Consider the following 20594-nt stretch of genomic DNA (forward strand, 5'->3'; position numbering starts at 1 on the left):
AGTGCAATCATTCTACCATCATGCAATAATCAACCGTCTATGTATCTCTCGCATCTATCTCGGCATCAGGCTGGCTCTGCTCCTTCGACAACCGTGGATCTCTCAGAACAAAAGCCAACAATATCATTGGCGCCGCAAGACAAATACCCGCTATGCAAAGAATCTTCTGAACATGTCTGTAGCTCACAATTATGCCACTCCTCTCCGGCGTCCCGATCGGATAGGAAGGAACAACCTCGAACGGAGACCCGTACACCGCTTTTGCGAGTGTTGCGTTGGACTGGAACGAGAGGTTTTCTTTCAACGTTGGATACAGCGTCTGAGTCCAGATTGCTCCGGAGACACAGGTCCCCAGTGCGCTTCCCACGTTATATGACGCGAGGTAGATCCCCGTGAGAACGGCCATGTGTTCGTGTTTTGTGGCCGCTTGGACGGATGCTTGGGTGGGATATGCGAAGAAGCCGCCGGCCAGACCCAAGAGGACTTGGGCTCCAATGACACCTGCTTTGGAGCTTTCGGAGGCACCACCTCGGAAATGGAGGACTAGGCCGTATGCGGCCATGAAGAGACACGTGCCGGCCACAATGAAGTACTTCAGTCTCCGCACTTTGTAGATAACCAGGCCCGTTATGAGTCCGCTGATCAGACCGAAGAATGAGTAGAAGGATTGGACTCTTGTTGCGGCGGCGACAGTAAAATCAAAGGCCACGATCAGGACGGTGTAGAGGTAGTCAGCCTGGAGATACCAGGAGAAATTCAACAGACATCGTATGGCGAGCGCAGCCCAGACACCACGATCCTTCAGCAGATGGAATGGCGTCAATGGATGTCTTGCGCCTTTCATCTCCCAGAGGATGAATGCAGGAATACACAGTAAGCCCACGGCGAGGGGGGCAGTGATATACGGTTTCTGCCAATGCAAAGCCGTTCCACCGGCGACGGTCAGCGGCGCAAGAATAAACCCAAAAGCGAGGATGATCAAAATGATTCCTATCACGTCCAACTGGTGAAAAAGATCTGTGCCAAATCGACGCATCCCAAGGAACTGCATGGGACTGGGGTACATATCCAGTGCACCGCTCTTTTGGGCTCGACGTCCAGTATAGAATAAAGACCAGAGAAGAGGCAGTGAGCACACAGAATAAATAATTGCCCACATGCCTATGCCCCATCTCCAGGATGTTCGCGCCAGTACCGCGGAGGTGATACTGCCGCTGATCCAGGTGTTGACGATGTATGGCGTGGCTGGCAGATAGCTGAACAATACCCTTGACCGCATCGAGGTGATGTCCGAGAGAATGATCTCGACGAGCAACAGAATGCCTGTGTACCCGATTTGGTAGGTCACTGTGCCAAGGCAAAACATTTCAATGGATGAAGCACTGCTTTCGATAATGGTGCCAACAACATAGAACGCCATCGACACGCCAACAATCTCAAACCGACCAAAGACATCGGCGATTCTTGCAGCTGCGGGGTGAGCGGCGACCGCGATGACACTGCGAACCACATTCACCGCCGCGAGCAGGGAGTGCTGGCCGAAGCTCGACGTCGCATGGGACTGGTATGCGTATCGAACTTGGCTATCGAGACCGTAGGCATATCCAACCAGGAATATACCGATAAAGATAAAAATGCGGTCTCTCCTCGTCAGCTGGGCGTTGATGGCTTCGATACGGGCGACGCCTGGAGACTTGGCGCCAAATAATGACGGCGTGACGTGATCGTTATTATTTTCTGTGATAGTCCCATAACTTCGATCCCAACCGTTTTGCGAGAAACTGGACGTCTCGGTGGGGACAGTATTGCGGGTTTGGCTGGCGGCGTGGCCCAGCGGGGCATGATTCGTCATAATGGTCGTACGGTCCGACGGGAGATGGTGCCGGGTGTGCTGCGCTAAGTCATGGATGCAAATGCAGGGGTATGTGAAATGAGTGAGGGCGTGAAGCCATCCGCAAATAATGGATCAGTGAGAGTTGTCAACAAGAGGAAATGTTTGATCTGATAAGATGGCCCCGACCAAACGGGAGCGACCCACTTGGATCCCTCGGTAATGTCGTATCCACGCTCCGATAAACGGAGATGCTGTACTCTGCGAGAAGGCGTCAGATGACTCTCGATAACATGTCAGAAGACGAGCAGATTCACATATGGTAATGAGTCGGCTACATTATTCCACATATCCTCTATATGCAGAGTAGAATGATCAATTAATCCGATATCCTCTAACCTAGGATATTCCTAGTATCTGGCTAACCTGACAGTCATTGATACCGGACCCAGCAAAATCATCGAAACTTGTTTTTGCAAGAGGAAAGATGTGGTTCGCTATAAATGGCGCACCCTCCTCCGCGCACACCATCTTGTCCTTAAACGCACATTCAGACTCAAGCACAGCCCATCCACAATATCCATGTTGGATTAGTCGCGTGAAAATCCCCTTGAATTGCACTTGGCCATCTCCGAGAGCTCTGAAGCGCCCCGCCCGTTCTGTCCATGAGCCATATCCTCCATAAACACCTTGGCGACCATTTGGAACAAACTCGGCGTCTTTGACATGGAAGATTTTAATGCGTTCATGGTAAATGTCCACAAAACTGAGGTAGTCGAGTTGTTGTAAAACGAAGTGACTGGGGTCGTAGAGAATACAAGCTCGTTTATGACCATTCACGGCTTCCAGGAACCGTTCGAATGTTACTCCATCGTGGAGATCCTCTCCTGGGTGGATCTCATAGCAGAGGTCAACGCCTGCTTCATCAAATGCGTCCAGAATCGGCTTCCAGCGCGCTGCGAGCTCGTCGAACCCTTTGTCAACCAACGACTGGGGTCTCTGTGGCCATGGATACATGTATGCCCACAATAGTGCTCCGCTAAACGTTGCATGAGCTCTCAACCCCAAGTTCTTTGATGCTTTTGCTGCCATAAAGAGGATATTGCGTGCCCATGCTTCGCGCCGCGAGGGATCCCCGCGAACGTCTTGTGGAGCAAAACCGTCGAAGAGAATATCATAGGCCGGATGAACAGCAATGAGCTGTCCTTGAAGATGTGTGGATAGCTCAGTAAGTTGGATGCCATAGCGTTTGAGAGTCTCCAGAAGCGCAGAACAGTATGATAAGTCGTCTGCGGCCCTCTGGATGTCAATGAGTCGTTCATCAACAGGGATCTGGATCCCCTTATACCCGAGGCCTGCGGCCCACTCGGCGATTCCTTCCAGGGTGTTAAATGGGGCTTCATCGGAGATGTATTGCGCGACAAAGATCGCCGGGCCATTGATGCCGCTGGAGTTGGACATGGGGCAGTCTGGGTAGACGAAAGCGAAAGGGTGTCAAGGAGATATATTCCGAGAATGTTCTATCCTTCGATAGGATTTTAATGATAAGTGTTATGATCTGAACGCAAGCAAGTGCTCGAATTCGGCTAGGTTTAAGCAATTATATTCAAGGCTGGTCAAACTCCCCGCCATTCAATGACGTAATACGCACTCGTACCTTTCGAGAAAAAAGCCCATTTCCAAGGTCCGAGATACAAATCCTGCTGAGAATATAGAGTTTTATTATGAGTGAAGAACTCGTCGTAATTCAAATCTACCGGGTGTACTTGGTAGGTCCTGGATCTCGGGTCAGATGAGAAAGTAGAGGGACCTCGACGAATGCGGGGCGTCTTCACGACGCCGCTGTAGGGGCCGGCATGTCTCCGTAAATGGGTGTCCAAGCGTCAAGGATCATCCCGTCTGTATGGACTCTATATCAATGTAGGCAGTCATGGTGAATTTCAGAGAACCAACGCTGGGGTTTGGCCTACGTTTGTTCGTTGTTAAACTTTCCATCCCCTGTGCTACTTTTCCCATCGTTATCTCATTGTTTGTTGCTGTAAATCATGAAGCCCTACTTTGGTTTGACTGGGGGATGGCTCACTTTTTGGTTGACTGTGGCGTGTGCGACGAATATGGCATTGTTTGGGTATGATCAAGGAGTTTTCAGTAAGAACGACGCAAATCACTTCCCAATATATTTGCAGATATGTATTAACATGTATAGGCGGCGTGGTTGTATCTGACAACTTCTTGATTACTCTTGGCCTCGTCAATAACCCCAGTCTCATCGGAACAATATCCGCGTTGTTCGATGTTGGATCATTCTTTGGCGCCGTTTTAACTTTGTTCATTGGAGGGCTACTCGGTCGAAAGAAGACTCTATTGCTGGGTACAAGCATCATGATCCTAGGTGTCTGTCTCCAAACAGCTGCTTCTACCATTAGTGTCATGATAGCCGGGCGCATTGTTACGGGGCTCGGAAACGGACTCAACTGTGCAACAGCTCCAGTTTGGCAGAGTGAAACCTCCAGTGCAGAAATGCGTGGCAAGCTCATAATCTTGCAGCTCATTATGTGTGTTGTTGGGTTTTCAATTTGTAATTGGCTGAACTTCGGCCTGGCGTTTGTCAATGGCTCGTTCGCTTGGAGATTCCCACTCGCGTTTCAACTTATCTTTTTATTCACAATATGGGCTACCACGCCATGGCTTCCAGAATCTCCCCGCTGGCTGATCAGCAAAGGGAGGGTTGACGAGGCTAAACAAATTATTGCTGATCTTGAAGCTGTTCACTATGACCACCCCCATGTGGCAAGAGAATCACAGAGGATAGAGGGCGCAATCGTGTTCGAAAGGGAAAATGAGCCAAGTTTCTTGGATATCTTGCTGAACCGGACTCGCTCGCACTCTGGAACATGTGCCACCCGTCGACTCATTCTTGCTATGGCCACATTAGCTATGAAGGAACTTACTGGTATCAACGTCACCAGTTATTATCTTCCTACACTACTCACCTCCTCTGTGGGGCTCTCCAATACCATGGCCCGACTTATTACCTCACTGAATACGATCAGCTATCTGATTGCGAGCTTCTTCGGCATCCCATTGATTGAGCGCTGGGGTAGACGAAAGATGATGATTGTGGGCGCCGCAGGGCAAGCATTTTCCCATATTATGATCTGCATTTGTATTCGAATCAAAGAACTACCCAGTGAAACCCACCAGACCGAAGCTGCCAAGGCATCAATTGCATTTTTCTTCCTCTATTATGTCTTCTTCGCCATCGGATGGCAGGGAATACCATATCTTTATCCAACCGAAATCAATTCCTTGGCCATGCGTACCAAAGGGGTTGCGCTCAGCACTGCTACAAGCTGGGCTTTTAACTTTATGGGCAAGTGATTCCTTCCGCTCTTTGGAACTGAACAAGAAGTCTAATCACGCGAATAGTTGTCCAAATTACCCCCATAGGAATCAGCTCGATTCGATGGCGGTTCTATATTATTTGGGCCGTTTGCAATGCTGTTTTTATTCCAACTATCTACTTCTTATACCCAGAGACATCGAATCGAACCCTCGAAGATATCGACAAATTTTTCCGCGAAAACCATGACCCTTTGGTTTTCCGCTACGATGAGGCAGTCTCTGTGAAACGGCCCGCTCGGTATCATCTGGAGGACCAGATTGAGCTGGACGGTAAAGAGTCGGAGAAAGCAGAAGTTCAACACTGCGAGTAATTTTTGGAAATACATATATCTACCAGTAGTTAGCTCTGTCTCTAATCATACCATGTCCATTAAAATTCTGATACCAAATGCCATCTATAGTATAGGACCGAGGTTTATATGTCTGCTTAAAAGCATGCCCAAATCGATTCAGAATAATAAGTTTCCACTAGAGCGGTTGCCCTTCTGCTATCAGTGGCTTTGAGAGACCTAAATATGATCAATATTAATTTGTTAAATTACTGAATGCCATTTAATCACCAGCATACAAATAAATATGCGTATGCATCTTCATTCGTTATCATTTTCAAGGTCAAGATGCGCATAAATCCAGGCCGCTAACAAACGGAGACGTTCTGTAAATGATCGAAAACGCAATATGGAAATGGAAATTACACGCAAGTTTAACATCAAATAAAACTTGGGTCTGCTTTAGGCATGCGATACCAAGGCTGCATTTGCAAGTCGCTCCTCCATCTTCCAGTCGACCGTTCCATCACCCCTCATCACCGGCAACATTGTGGGCTTAATCACCCTTGCCGGTTGACCATTTCCGGAAATGTTCTTGTGGATATGGCCATTGATGACAATGGTGTGAATTCGGTTCGTATCCTGGAGGATCTCAATGTCCTCAAGCGGATTACCGTCGATCAGAATCAGATCGGCGTAGTATCCCGGGACCACCTTTCCGAGCTCTTCAGGGTGGCCCATTATCTCACCACCCCAGGCTGTGGCCGCAATGATTGACTCCATAGGAGAAAATCCAAATAGGTTCACAAAGTGGGCTAGGTCTCTGGCATAGGTTCCGTGTGGGGACCATGCAAAACCAAAGTCTCCCCCGGGAAGGACCTTGATGCCCCTCTTCCGCATCTCATTCATAGCTCGAGAGGCGACCTCAACCTCGCGCTTGAGTCCCTTCTTAGCCGCCATCTCAGGAGTTAGTCCGTATGGAGTTGCCTCGCCGGTGCACGAGGTCAGAGGGAAGTTGATCGCTGGAGCGACAAACACACGATCCTTGATTTGCTCCAAGAGATCTAGGCCTTCCTGGTCGGCGAAAGAAGCATGGTATATGACGTCCACTCCAGTTTTGGCGCAAAGCTTGATTGATTCGCTGCTTCTGGCATGTGCACAGACACGCTTACCACGATTGTGGGCTTCTTCGACGGCGGCCTTGGTTTCTTCCATTGTGAAGTATGTCTCCTCGGATCCCATGAATTCGTGGATGTAGTCACCCGTCATGCTGAGCTTGATGTTGTCAATGCCAAGGGCTAGGAATTCTCGGACGACTCGTCGCATCTCATCTACTCCATCGGCAAACTTGGTGATGCTGGGGACAATGGCACCACCGGTTGTCGAGATTTCTTGGGAGTTGGACAGGGTGCGAGGTCCAGGAATCATGTCCTTCTTTATTGCGCCTTTGATACAGACGTCCAGTCTAGGCTGTGCTGAGGCAGCTCCAAAACACATGGTGTAACCGCAATCCAGATAAGTTTTCGCGGAAAGCGCTGTGTGTAGGACATGCTCTTCGAGGGGTAGACTCACGAGCCCATCGAGAGTCGGGGAGTTATTCCAGCTGAGGTGTGTGTGCGCATCACATAGTCCGGACATGAGTGTTTTCTTACCCTGCCCATCAATGATGAAAGTGTCTGGAGAGGGAACCTTTTCCGCCATTTCTCCAACCTGCACAATGCGTTCGCCCTCGATCAGAACATCGCCGAGATATGGTTCCCTTCCCGTTGAATCCAAGATATTCACATTCTTGAACAGTATTTTGGCGTGATCATCGGGCTTGTGGTTGCTTATCTCAATATCGGCTGGCGTGGGTTTGTAATGTTGGACGGCATTGCCGTTTGCACCGTTCGTAGAGGTCATACTCGAAGAGATTCTTTGTTTGGTTGGAATACACGGATAAAATGGCCCTCAGCCGTGGCGAATGTTATATGTCAACCTACAGAGGGGTTATCAGTGCCTCTCTGATATATGTACCTTGAACATGGGGTGGCAACGGAACCCGTGATGAGCAAGCGGGGACAAGCCGGTGTACTTTGCAGGTTGGGAGAAAAGCCTCCGCGATTCTCGCCAAACCAAGCTTACTGGGATTCAACTAGAACCCATTTAGATATTACTACGATTCATGGGTAATCTAAACTAGTTGAGGGGGTTGCCTTGGTGTCATTCGTGGGCTGGGACTGTGCGGAGAGATGCCGGTGCGGGGACTGTTTTGCACCACCGAAGAGGTATACCGGCTTTCAGAGGACCCATCCTATTCCCTTGGATTTGACTTGGAAATGATATGAACTCATGCCGAAAATACGAACTAGTAGGCTGAGCCGCTGAGGGTCACATATTTAGCAAACAATATTTCACCTTCTCAACGGACAAGAAACACATTCATTTTACCCATCCCTCACTCCGCTTTGCAAAAGTAGCCAGATACCAAACCTCGAAATGGCGTCCAAGTCTTATTCCTTTGGCTTTGTTGGCCTGGGTAACATGGGCATCAATATGGCTGTTAATCTGTCGACCTACGCGGCAGAGCACGGATTGCCCAAGGTCCATGTGTGGAATCGTACTCCCGAGAAAGCCGAGTCCCTGTCGAAGGGCCATTGTCAGGCTGTCAGCTCACTAAAAGAGCTCGCATTATCTTGCGATATCGTCCATGGCTGTTTGGCCAACGACGAAGTGGCGCTGTTGGTCTACAGAGAACTTTTTGCCGCGAACAAGGCCGAGGCCATCTATGTCGACCATTCAACCCTTTTCCCAACGACGTCAAAAGTGCTCTATGAAGAGGCGCAGAAGCACGGCGTTCACTTCTTGTCGTGTCCAGTGTTCGGGCCTCCGGCGGCTGCGAAGGCGGCTGGCTTGCTGATTGCGATATCTGGCAACGACGACACACGGGAGATAGTCAAGGAGTACATTGTGCCCGCAATGGGGAAAGGAGTCATTGATTGTGGCGCCAAGACGTCGGACGGAGCATTGTTGAAGATTCTCGGTAACAATTGCATACTGGGAACCATTGAACTCCTTTCCGAGAGCTTCACCCTAGCAGAGAAAACCGGCTTTGACGTCAACTTATTCTACGACTTCATTCGTTAGTGCTCCTCCGTCTGCTACTTTTCACAATTTCCATAGTAGGTTATAAGGGACTGATCACATACACAGAGCAATGGTTCCCAGCGCCGGCTTGGGTGAATTACGGGAAAAAGATTCGGGATGGTAGTTTCAGCGGCCAAACAGGTTTTACTCTGCCCGGAGGCATGAAGGATGCAGATTTTATCCGCCGATTGGGAGCAGAGACCTCAACGCCTACACCCATCATTGATCAGGCTTGGAGTCATTTGACAACAGCGAAAGCGATTGGCGGCCCTGGTCTAGATTGGAGCTCTTGCGCTGCGGGCATGAGGGTGACTGCTGGGCTGAAGCCTTTTAAAGGAGAGGACTTCTCCTTGGATCATCAGGCAAATGATGAGATGAATGGCGCCAATGGCAAGTAAATGCCATCTCGTGTCAGCCGTTTCCTTTTATTTCTTAGAACTTTGCGGTACATAGTAAAAACCTGCATATGTACCATATGGAAATGGGGTTCGTCGCCATTGGAACGAATGCGAAGAATCTACATGACATTATTTATTCAGTACCCATTGTAAGATTCAATATCCAAATTGTTTTATGGACCAAGCTTGGCTATCTCTTAAAGTTTAAAGGCCTTTTCTATCGCCTGAATGCATCCCGTGGGATTTTCCAAAGTATGCCAATGGCCCACATCCTCAAATGATATGACCTCCTTTTTCGTCGCGGTCAAGTTCGACGCGATCGACTCCACTGTGGCCGGTGAAGAGACCTTATCATCAGAACCACCCACAATGACAACTTTGGCAGTGATCTTGTTCCAGTCTGGCTCGGAGCTCTCTGCAAGAGCTTCACAAGCAAGTGAGTAACCTTCCGGCTGCTGTCGAGAAAGCAACTCTCGGGCAAATCCAACGAGTTCTGGACGAGCCTTGAGTGTTGCAGGAGACAATGATGCTCCTATAACGGTATCGGCCACTGCGACCATTCCAGAATCGCGGACAGTTTTCGCTCGGGCTCGAAGTCCAATCTGACCAGCCTCGGGTGGCGGCTTGACTGGACCGAAGAGAACAAGACGAGTAACCGTCTCAGGGAGTTTTGCCGCCAAGTGTAAAGCGATGAGGCCTCCTAGCGAGTGCCCCAATACTGTAACATCTTTCAAACCAAAGCGTCTTATTATAGCTGCGAAATAAACAGTTAGCCAATTGCGAATATATCTTCTGAATTGTGCACCTTCGTAAGAAGCTATTTCCTCCAGAAACCGGAACTAACCTTCGGCATCTTCCACATAGGTTTCAATGCTGGTTTTGGTATTTGTTGTATCTTGAGCACTTCTACCATGGCCACCGAGGTCAAAGCGAACCACATTGTACTCTTGAAATGATGAGACAATCGGTTGATAAAAGTTGGTGGTACCGCCTAGTCCATGGATTCCCAGAATCGCCGGCCCATTCTGACTTCCCTCTTGCTCATAGAATATAGAGAAATTGCCATTCTGTAGTTGACCAGTCGCCTTCACTGATGAAGCCATATTTCATGAAGCTGTGTGTGAAAATTCTTAGTAGATTGTGGATGGGTTTGGGAATGGAAATTCAGTAGTGGAAAGCAATGAACGTTGTTATATGTCATTAAATTCGCTCAATTGAATATCATGTGAATAATTGGAGAAGGCCATGAGGTTGGTGGGCACCACCGGAAACTCTCCGTCTAAAGAGGGGAACTTGAGATGCAGCTACCACTGTCGACAAAAGAGCATACGCTATCGCTCAAGTAGTATTTTATCATCCTTCTGATGGGTGCATAAATCAGACGCCTTGCGATGGTCACCACCATATGCTCCTTACGTGATGGGCCTTATGGATTATGAATAACAACGGTATAATTTAGTCGAAATTATCAAAAAGAGCAACTACATACTCATTATATACTTCAACTGTCTTTGCCCCTATGGACACTGCTCCTGGACCCTCGATCTTGACTTTGGGAGCTCTGCCTGGAGTCAATATCTGCGGGTTGCTTTTGACTTCTTCTTGGGCAGCCTCCAATGCTTTCTGAACAAGAACAGGACTGCCGCACACCCTTAGTGGCTGGGATTGGGACTCTTCAATCTCAAACAGCGCAGACATGCTGAACATGTCAACTCGAGGCATGGCAGAAAATTGGCAAAGATCGACATGCCGCAAATAAACAGTGTCCGCAGAGGCCAAACTGTGCCACCCCTCCTGTCCTAGTATTGTTCCTCCCGGAGATGACCACCCGATCAGAGTGATACCACAAGCCAGGCTCCGATTCTGCAGCAAGAGAAACGTTCTTAGCGCTCCTTCAAATGCTGTGGGAGATATGGATGCGTCAAGCGGAAAGCAGACACCTATCGGCGCCAGCTCAGCATCGCGGCCTGCACGGCTGACGTAGATATTGCCCAAGTTATCTTGCTATAGTGAACAGTGTAATGTGTTAGTGACTGTCAATAATATTATATGACCATCGAAATTTGGTGCAGGAAGATACCGTATACTGCAACATATTCTTGGCTGCCAACAATCGCAGTCCTTTGCGCAGGCCTATGTTGAGTGTCGAAACATTCAGTTCTGACAATTGTGAATAGAAGCCCAGCAGCCACTTGACTGTCTGGTCAATTTTTTGGTCTTCAGCCATAGCAGTAGGTATTTTCGTTGACCTCGAATTCCTCAAAAAGATCCGCGTTTTCGTCGCCCTGATAACAGATATTAATATTGTGCTCGTGTTAGTAGCTGTTCAGTGCTAGCCCTTTTTTTTCGCTCCACAACTGCTGACAATCAATTATCAATTTCAAGTGTTGTTTTCTGCAGATCGCTCATCTTGGTGATATCCCATATACAGGTCGCCCGATACTTGCACACCCTAATCCCCCTCTTCTGCGTTCTCCAGACACTAATTCCGGAGAGATGCCGCTCATACTGTGACGTCAATCAGCCGGTAGGATCTTAATTTCATTGACCCCGCATTTTGCCCTTTACTCTACCCTGGGAAGACGCCGTCCTCGCAGGGGCATTTGATCACAAGGAACAGACATCCCCGCATTTGGCCCCGTCGAATAGAGACGCAGCCATTCACCATCAATCCGCTATCGTTGTTATATGCAACCTAGAAGCTTTGTGCACACCTTGAATCATTGTGGTGGACCGGGTATAGTAAAATATACGGGTTGCACGCCACCGGAGTCTTTGTCAAAAGGCGTGTATTCTGGTAAACTTTCCGGAGAACAAAATGCGGGGAAACGCCTTAAGTCCGCTCGTGGAGCTGCGTAGTCACAGCTCCTCAAATGTGCCACGGCGGGCAAAATACTACCCAGGGTTATGCAGACGTTGATTGTTTCTATCAAGGATCGCATTCACAATCCGCACAGTGATGGCCTCTCAGTCGGATCCAACGCCTCCAGCCAATCCCAACGACAGTCTGATAGCGCGCCGCACCACCACCCAAAGAAGGAGGAACCGCCAGGCCCGCAAATATGGATTTGCCTGTGCTAATTGTAGACGCCGCAAAGCTCGATGCAATGGAAATTTGCCTACCTGTGATCGATGCCTAGCAAACAACGAGACCTGTTACTTTGACAAGTCAGTACTTTGATAAACCCCAACGCTCGCAAGCCACTCTTTCGTCTTCCATAAAACACTCAAGTCTTGAGGCCTTTCGCTAACGCTGGGAGTGCATGGAGTTTAGGGCTCCCTCTGTCTCGTATGCGCTAGGTCTTCAAGATCGCCTGAAATCCCAGGAAGCAATATTGAAGCAGCTGCACGATGCTGCCACCAACGAAGAGAAATCACAGCTTTTAGAGGAGTACTTTAACAACAGTAACGCGTCGTACAAACCTCGGAGAGCCTCACAGGCAAATTCACATATGAATTCCCACCAGGATAGAGCTGACCCTCGGGCCGCTGCCAATGTTGAGGTCGACGACTCGTCCGAGGATGAAGTCACGGAGCTACTCAATGAAACAACTGTTGGGGAAGATGGACGTATCTATTTTTATGGGCGTACCAGTCACTATCACCTACATCCGGCGCAGATCTGCGAATCCGGCGCTGCGGAGAGAGGACTATCTGAGGCTATACGATACCGATCCGCTATCCACAAAGATCCATCTCCAGGAACAAGTCCACAAACAGATTGGGGATCTATATTCACAACAGATATCTCTCAGGAGCTAGTCAGTGAGCTTTTGGATGTGTACTGGTGCTGGCCGCATCATCTCCATCTGGTTCTATGTCGGAAAATATTTATGCGTCAGCTCACTTCCCCCGATCTCTAAAAAAATCAACTACATCACAACTGATAATTTGGCAATCAGGTGACCTTATACATTCAGGGCCGTATGTGACAGTCTTCCTTCTCAACTGCACGCTGGCCCAAGCCGCTCGTTTCTCAGATCGGCAAGACGCGTCCGATCTCAGCGCATATTTTGCCAAAAAGGCACTCAACGAGCTAGCAGAAGAGATTGATCGTGGATCGTCCATTCCGACTTTACAAGGGTTATTAATTCTATCAGCAAGAGAATGCGCTGCAGGACGAACATCTCAAGGATGGCTGTTCTCAGGCATGGCATTCCGTATGATGCGCGATCTCGGAATCCATATCCATCCAAAATCCCTAAGCCACCTTGAGGGCCAGTTTTCACTGGAAGATCTAGCCCTTCGCCAACAGATCTTTTGGAGTTGCTATACTTGGGATAAGACTATGAGTCTGTGTCTTGGTCGAGCGCCAACCATACATGAAACGATGCCCGTTCCTAGCCCGGAGACCTGGCTTGACGAAGAACCAGAAAACGAAACCTGGTCCCCTCATTTTCGCTCCTCAATTCCTTCAGATGTAGGGTGCATATCCCAAAGGTCATACACCAACAGTCGATTTTCCGCCTATTGCACTCTTTGCATCATAATAGATGACGTGCTGGACACATTGTATTCCCGACCACATCACGCCGGAAGTCATCTGAACGGCTATTTAGATCGGATCATGGGTAAACTCGAAGACTGGTCCAAAGAGCTCCCCTCTCATCTATACATCGCTAAAAATGACCGGATCATATCATGCCCTCCTCTCCATATTCTTCTCCTCAACCTTCTCTATCATGCTACCATTATTTTACTCTGTCGCCCATATCGAACCCAAGATTCGTCCGCGAGGGCAACGGCAACAAAAGCTGCGGAGATGATTGACCGCCTGCTAACACTACATGTCCGACGATTTGGTTTCAGAGTCCTCACGTACCTCGAGACATATACTGTTTTCGTCGGTGCCACAATCAATATCTTGGATCTCAAACAGTGTGAAGGTGAAGAAGCAGAAGCTGCTAATGCTAGATTGGCCTTCAGCATGGAGGTTTTGCGAAATGCTCATAGCACTCCATCCACTCTTAAATGCGTCGAAATCATCGAACAATGCCTGCGCAACGACAACCAGGCGACGAGTAAAGTCCATAGTGAAGAGAGGAGGAACGGAGGATCCAAAACTCCACATTCCCTAGGCTCACCTCAGACTTCGAATCATGAGCCACGTCAACAGCAAAGAGCGCCCCAACTGGCAGTACCTCCATCGCTTCCTGTCAATAGCAGGCCGTCATTTCTGGCGCCTCACGCCCAATACCAAAATCCGGTCAACAGCACGGGTAGGAATTTAACCTGTTTAAACGGACTATCTAATCATTTTCTGAGCCTTCCAGCTATATACGAGTCAAACCAGTTGGGCACGGATCCAAACGAGACAATATTATCCAACGAATCACCACCAATGCAGACCAATGAAGGTTTCCCCGTCGATACGCCACTTCGATGGTTGCCAGACAACGTGCGGGATGACTGTACTTGGATGATGATGGGAATGGATTTCGCCTATCCTCAGGATATCTTGCGAAATTAGTTGAAGGGATGACATATTGTCCCTCTTGATGTTCTAGCGAAACTTCGAGCTTTATGGGCCGAGCGCTCTTGATCCAATTTCCGCTAAGCCACCCGGAAACTTTCCTCCCTACCTTGAGTGGATGGAGAAAATCGACATAGCCGCCCTCAGGCTTGCGAATGCACTATACAATGCTTACGCGATCGACATGACGGCCCTATGCAGGATGGTCTTGCTAGTGTGATTAAGGATTTTGATGTCATCATTAACAAAGTCGGGAGGAGGAGCTGCCAATTTTGATGAACGTTGACTCTGATTACACAAGTCCACTTCTGGCCTAGCCCATCGGCGCATTCGTCAAACTAGTCTTGGATACTGATGAGTTTACAATTATGGAACCTCGGAGTGCGGGCTTGATCACTGGACAGTATAGTCAAGCAGGCTCTTTGATAAATCAATTTACACCAGACGGCGGCGAGTTATCATCTATATTTCAACGAGAGGAGAGATCACCTTTTGCTTCACAATAGAACGTAACAACAAAATCAAACAGCAGCAGCTCTCATTGCAACATCGTGAATCACATCAGCTACGGCCTGCGGCTGACTCAACATGGCAAAATGCCCCCCGTCAACAGTGTACGGGCGTACAACCCCTTCTCCGGGGATAGCAGCTATCCTCTGTTGCGCAAAAAGTGGGAAGCCCGCGTCCCGAGTACAAAAAATGTAGTTGGTAGGCACATCATGGTAGGCCGCGTACGTTAGTGGGGTCCGCATAGTTTCCGGGGCATGGGGCACTATTGCAGCCAGATACTTCGAAGCAGTTTCATCGTCCATGTCGCTATAGAACTTTTCCCTGGGGTCCTTGGGATACATTTTCTCTCCCTGTAAGATAGGTCAGAACTCGCTCCTCAGAGAAAGAGATGATATCTCTCCTAGAACTTACGTCTGTTGTCATATAGCGATCTAATCCGCCAGGCAAAAATGACTCGACACTTGCTCCAGCGGGAACCAGGAAAGCCGATTGATATATAAGGCTGATAACCCCTCCCTTTTTCCCTTTCGCGATGAGATCTTTCCGTGCCAAGCCCTTTACACTCTCTGTCCCAGGAATGCCACCGTATGAGTGCATGACAATGATAACTTCCTTGCCCTGGGCAACGAGGTCGTCAAGATATGCTTTCCGGATATGATCGGCGTCATCATAGGCAGTGGTTGATGCTGGTCCACCCGCAGAAGGTAAGGTTATAGTTTCTGCTTGATACCCTTGCGCTCGAAGTATATTCGCTACCGGCTCAAATGTGCTTCCTTGGTGCCAGGCACCTGGAATGAGGAGGACGGTAGGCTTCTCGATTGACATGGTGGTGAGCAATTGTATGGATAAGAAAATAGCACAAGTTCGATCGCAACTGGCGGCGAGACGCCTAACAATATATACTACGGATTCAGGATTTTTTAGTTTTGGGACGGCTATTTGCAGCCTCGTGATAGTTAGAAAGCCCCACTCACACGGACCAAAATTCTATTTCCGTGGGGGCCATATAACGGGAGAAGCGGCATCCCCGGACGAATGCTCCGAGGCGATTAAATACGTAGTTCATTCCTCCTTATTCAACATGCGCATTCAATCTTTAACCTCAGCAATCTATTATAAGGAGAGCTATTATACCATTGTCCTTCGGAGTATAACACGCAAGTCTGGGGATTCCGTTCAATCAATCTATCTATACACTAAGCTCAATGATCCAACAGTCAGCAGCAAACACAGAGATATATCCGCCAACTAGGTGCAATTGATAACTCCATTAAAACTCTCTGTTTGGGAAAGGGTCTTTTGGGTGAGGTACAGATAGCAATTTTATATTTTATAGGCTTCGAGTGGAGTGTTTTCTATGTCCAGCGCAGAAACTACATGAGCCACTTCCTCCGACGTAATTGTCCACCCTCGAGTGATAGACTGGCCTCGATCCGCACCCAAACGGTGGCTAGGGTCGCCGCAACCAGCAATACTCCCACCAGGATACTAGTGTTCTCGTAGCTGCGTGGATCTGTTTTGTGATGGCTACTCCGAATCAAAACACCGGCAATCGGTGTTCCTATCAGGGTGGCCATGCCGCGCACCATATAGAGCACGCCGTTGACACTAGCAAAATTTTGCACGCCAAAGAGCTCGACTAGACTCGTGGGGAATAGCGACACGTATGCCGAGGCGAATACGCCATAGAGGATCGTGAATGCAATGAACAGGGCGCTTCCACTTGAGGGCGTGGTTACCAAAGCGGCCGGCAACCACAGCGCCAACACGGAGACAGCAGAGAACATAGTTGTCAGAAACAGTGTGTTAAGGCGGCCCATGCGGTCGGCGGCGTGTCCAATCACAATCTTCCCCAGGGCATTGGCAGCATTTGAAATGGCAATGAAGTTTGCTGACGTCGCGGACGAGTATCCTAGCGTACGGGCAAACGACGCAAAGAAAAACACCGGTGTATAGTAAGCAGCAGACTGCAGGGCAGCGCCCAATGCATGCGCTCCAAACTTGCGAGTCCGCACAACGCGCCAGTCAGCCAGTGGGATTTGGAGAATGCCCGATGAGCGCGAGGATGCGGCATTCTCGGCTTGAAGCCGTGTTATTTGACTGGCAGGCCACTTGACAAAAAAACCTGAGATCGCGATCAAAGTAAAAGAGATGGCACCCGTAATGCGTAAAGTGTTACGGAATCCGACGCGGACGATCAGCGAGCGAAAAGCGAGTGGCCACGCGACACCACCAACACCGGTGCCTGCAAGGATAATCCCCATTGCGAGACCGCGATGGTGCGAAAACCAGGTCGGTGCCACGGTGACAGAGGGCATGTATGTAAGGCAGGTGCCGAAGCCCAAAAGCAGGCCCTGGGTGAGGGTGAACTGCCACAGAGCCTGGCTGACACTGGCGAGACAGTGCGAGACGACGAAAACCAGGGCACCGGCCCAGATGACTGTGCGTGGGGAGTATCGCTTCGTCCAGGCAGTCGAGAAAGGCGCCCCCAGGGTCATCAGGGCGATGGCGAGTGTGCCGATCAGGTCAATCTGCGCCGGCGTGGCACCCGTGAACGGCGTGCCGGGTTCTTTCGCCATGGAGTCATATAGGTCTTGGTACACACCAAACGCGAAATTGATGCCACATCCTGTGAATACGAGCGCAGTTGATGAAGCCACAATAAGTGATGGTTGTCTGGAATGGTCAGTCTGGTGGTGGCGGATAGAGCGTTCCCTGAACATACAGACGATCCCATAAACTGCGCTGAGCAGATTGGCCATCGGCCAGCTGCATTGGCTCCAGATCGTTATCCATGATGTGAGAGAATAGACAATCCCAGGTTCATTATGAGTTCAAGTCAAGCTTTGCGGGTCTGACTGACTCAGGGTGTTGCGGGGACTCTCGGCTAATGGAGACCATCAATCCCGAAAACGCCCTTGTCGGAGTATATGGATGTTTTTTTCGAGTGGTGTTGCTGAGTAAAACCATGTACGACATTTACAGCGAGAGTCTGTGGCCAGACGGTAGAACGAAGAAGCTGGATCTTTTTCTGGAATGTCGGATCACCCCACTGGCAATCCCGAAACCCAATCGAGCAGCGATGGAGCTAAGTTACTAGATCAACCACCAAGACGAGTGATGTCGCAAATGAATATGACGTATTAGAGTCCGGGAGTTTTTGTTCAACAGGTTATGTGCATAGCATATTATGTAGCTCAAATTGCCCAGTACACGCGACTGAAATACGCCTTCTTTAAGAACGTATGAGTATAAGATATTACCTCTGTGGGAGACGGGGAGCATCTAGGGGAACGCCGTTTACCATTCTAGAAAGTCTAGAAACGGTTCTCATGGGATGAGCGAGTGAAAGGAAGAAAGGGAGAGAACTCCAAAATATTCGATGCGAACTCTTTCAGGGCATAGGCTTCTCGGCGTCTATTCCAAGTAGAGCAAGGCAGTCTGCATTATGTCATTATTCAACACAGAAAGAGCGACGAGAAATTCGGTGCAGACTTTAAGTAGTGCTTGATGCGGTGATGCTGGTTCTAGACTTTTGAAGACCCTGTCTTTCCCTAGGTGATTGGCCTGGGGACATGAATCCGGCAGAATACCCGCTTTGAATATTGCTGAAACTGAAGGCTGTCCACATTCCTTGCCTCCAGGTAATTAATTTGCCAAAAGAATTGTATAGATGAAATCGGGCCCACCAGCACTTCATCTAGATGGTGGTCCCTGGGCCCTTTCTCGGGCCATGACCACCAGATCCATGGGTCGGATTCAGCCGTTATCAGCCACTCTCCACAGTCGTTCCCATTCGGGACCTGTCAAGATGCATTTCGTGTGCGCTGTCAACTTTCTTATAGTTTTTTATCAAACTCTCGACAAAACCGGCGTCTCCTCCGATCAGAATGTCTCGATCCAGTAGTGATCTGGCTTATGGCAAATGAATCCATCTATTCGAAGGCATAACTTTGCGGTCATAATAGTGTCAAACCATTGATCCATAATGTAGCTTAGCTTGCCCCATCGAAAGTTTGGACCCCTTCTCCCACGCGGCTTTCATATTAAACTCCTACAACCTTTAAATGGACCGGTCCCCGGGTCATTTACTCATGAGGCGCTTTCGGTTCCCCATGCACTCGTTTCGACAATGTTAGCTACAGGGGACTTCGGGCCTGCGCCCCCCGGGGTCAACCTTGCCGATAATCAAAACTCGGAGATGCTGGGGGCTGTCATCACACTGATGATCGTGGGGACACTGGCTGTCATTCTGCGTATATATACCCGCACCAGTGCCTCACAGGCTCACTTTGGGATTGATGACTACTTGGTATTTGCTGCGCTAGTGAGTATATCATTTTCAGGGAATTAAATCAAAAACTAACTCCAGTTTATAGGTCTTTGCCTATGGAACTGGAATATGTGTTTTGATCAGTAAGCATGCATTCTTTGGTCTATTGACAGGCGATACTAACCGATTAAACCATAGGCGTTCAATATAAGAACGGATGGCATATCCAAGCCCTCACAAACCATGAGTTTATCGTTGTCTGGAGACTACTCTTTGCCCATGTCATGATCTACGCCACGACAGTCAGCTGCACTAAAGCGTCGATTATCATGTTCTACCATCGGATCTTCAACCTGCAATACTCTCTGTGGATCACTCTGTCTATTATTGCCGGCTACTTTGTCTCTGTTGTCATCACCATGGTAGCGGCGTGTCGCCCAATCGCATATTTTTGGTTGCAGCATACGAATTACGCAGCAGAGGGCAGCTGTATTAACGTCCCGGAGTTCTTCCTGATCAACGGCGTCATGGCCGTGTTGATTGACCTTATAATCCTTTGCGTGCCAGTGCCGATTATTTGGAATCTGCAAATGCCGCGGAGCCAAAGAGCAGCAGTCATTGGGATCTTGTTCCTGGGTGGTTTGTAAGTTTTTTTTTTTTTTTTTTTTTTAATATCTTCTTCCTCCTTCGAGAATGCGTGAAGACCTAACTAAAAGCCCTCAGTGTCTGTGTCGCAGGTATCGTACGGATTGTCGTGTTGAACAAAAACACACATTCGGACGATCCGTCATGGAGCATCGCACCCGTCTTCGTCTGGTCGTGCGTCGAACCGTTTATTGGAATTGTCTGCGCTTGCCTCCCGACATTCTCACCGATCTTCCGTCGCTGGTGGGCAACCCTGGTGCCTCGCAAAAACGTCTCCAGAAAGAAAGAGGATTGCGGTCCCGAGGGGTCAGGCATCTGGCGCATCAAGCGCGAGAAAGGTAAATCGCCGCCGGTTGACAGTGCATTATCGCAAGATGAAGTCGAGTTGACGCATTTCCCCGGCTGGCCGGCGGGAACTCTATGCACGAGAGAGAGCAGGGAGCAGATGGTGTCCCCGCATGCGCGGATCCAGATCAAGGAAGAAGTGACTATTACTTGGGCGTGATCTGTACATAGAATACATCATCTAATCAATGGGAGGACTTTTCCTAATCGGGCCATCCGGCTTGCGTGCTTAGGAGCTGCATATCGTGTCCACTCCTGAACCCCGCGGTGAGACCCTTGAAGAAGGGAAAGCTCCCGATCATTAGCGGAGTGGATCCCG

General features: G+C 49.1%; 10 protein-coding genes across 10 annotated transcripts; 4 read left to right on the top strand and 6 right to left on the bottom strand.

The window, feature by feature from the left end:
* Positions 1-37: 37 nt before the first annotated feature.
* Positions 38-1852, bottom strand: sit1 (putative siderochrome-iron transporter Sit1; the record flags this gene model as incomplete). The annotated part of the gene is made up of 1 exon (XM_057202585.1): positions 38-1852. The coding sequence occupies one exon, from the start codon at positions 1850-1852 to the stop codon at positions 38-40; it is 1815 nt and encodes a 604-aa protein (XP_057047869.1).
* A 378-nt stretch (positions 1853-2230) lies between these two features.
* Positions 2231-3292, bottom strand: N7474_011176 (sugar phosphate isomerase/epimerase family protein; the record flags this gene model as incomplete). Its single annotated transcript, XM_057202586.1, has 1 exon — positions 2231-3292. The coding sequence occupies one exon, from the start codon at positions 3290-3292 to the stop codon at positions 2231-2233; it is 1062 nt and encodes a 353-aa protein (XP_057047870.1).
* Positions 3293-3876: 584 nt separating this feature from the next.
* On the top strand, positions 3877-5547 carry N7474_011177 (sugar porter family MFS transporter; the record flags this gene model as incomplete). Its single annotated transcript, XM_057202587.1, has 3 exons — positions 3877-3979; positions 4038-5208; positions 5241-5547. The coding sequence occupies 3 exons, from the start codon at positions 3877-3879 to the stop codon at positions 5545-5547; spliced, it is 1581 nt and encodes a 526-aa protein (XP_057047871.1).
* A 420-nt stretch (positions 5548-5967) lies between these two features.
* Positions 5968-7407, bottom strand: N7474_011178 (metal-dependent hydrolase family protein; the record flags this gene model as incomplete). Its single annotated transcript, XM_057202588.1, has 1 exon — positions 5968-7407. One exon carries the CDS (start codon positions 7405-7407, stop codon positions 5968-5970), a length of 1440 nt encoding a protein of 479 aa, XP_057047872.1.
* Positions 7408-7983: 576 nt separating this feature from the next.
* On the top strand, positions 7984-9029 carry N7474_011179 (NAD(P)-dependent oxidoreductase; the record flags this gene model as incomplete). The annotated part of the gene is made up of 2 exons (XM_057202589.1): positions 7984-8626; positions 8698-9029. The coding sequence occupies 2 exons, from the start codon at positions 7984-7986 to the stop codon at positions 9027-9029; spliced, it is 975 nt and encodes a 324-aa protein (XP_057047873.1).
* A 197-nt stretch (positions 9030-9226) lies between these two features.
* N7474_011180 (alpha/beta fold hydrolase) lies at positions 9227-10132 on the bottom strand (the record flags this gene model as incomplete). Its single annotated transcript, XM_057202590.1, has 2 exons — positions 9227-9783; positions 9874-10132. The coding sequence occupies 2 exons, from the start codon at positions 10130-10132 to the stop codon at positions 9227-9229; spliced, it is 816 nt and encodes a 271-aa protein (XP_057047874.1).
* Positions 10133-12292: 2160 nt separating this feature from the next.
* N7474_011181 (fungal specific transcription factor domain-containing protein) lies at positions 12293-14499 on the top strand (the record flags this gene model as incomplete). Its single annotated transcript, XM_057202591.1, has 3 exons — positions 12293-12794; positions 12932-14248; positions 14303-14499. 3 exons carry the CDS (start codon positions 12293-12295, stop codon positions 14497-14499), a joined length of 2016 nt encoding a protein of 671 aa, XP_057047875.1.
* Positions 14500-15023: 524 nt separating this feature from the next.
* N7474_011182 (alpha/beta hydrolase) lies at positions 15024-15837 on the bottom strand (the record flags this gene model as incomplete). The annotated part of the gene is made up of 2 exons (XM_057202592.1): positions 15024-15362; positions 15424-15837. The coding sequence occupies 2 exons, from the start codon at positions 15835-15837 to the stop codon at positions 15024-15026; spliced, it is 753 nt and encodes a 250-aa protein (XP_057047876.1).
* A 548-nt stretch (positions 15838-16385) lies between these two features.
* N7474_011183 (putative MFS monocarboxylate transporter) lies at positions 16386-17808 on the bottom strand (the record flags this gene model as incomplete). The annotated part of the gene is made up of 2 exons (XM_057202593.1): positions 16386-17688; positions 17738-17808. The coding sequence occupies 2 exons, from the start codon at positions 17806-17808 to the stop codon at positions 16386-16388; spliced, it is 1374 nt and encodes a 457-aa protein (XP_057047877.1).
* A 1336-nt stretch (positions 17809-19144) lies between these two features.
* N7474_011184 (uncharacterized protein) lies at positions 19145-20435 on the top strand (the record flags this gene model as incomplete). Its single annotated transcript, XM_057202594.1, has 4 exons — positions 19145-19339; positions 19392-19428; positions 19484-19928; positions 20009-20435. 4 exons carry the CDS (start codon positions 19145-19147, stop codon positions 20433-20435), a joined length of 1104 nt encoding a protein of 367 aa, XP_057047878.1.
* Between the last annotated feature and the right edge of the window lie 159 nt (positions 20436-20594).

The sequence above is a fragment of the Penicillium riverlandense genome, assembly GCF_028828495.1.
Source record: "Penicillium riverlandense strain IBT 135883 chromosome Unknown utg000011l_segment0_segment0, whole genome shotgun sequence".
Taxonomy (NCBI): domain Eukaryota; kingdom Fungi; phylum Ascomycota; class Eurotiomycetes; order Eurotiales; family Aspergillaceae; genus Penicillium; species Penicillium riverlandense.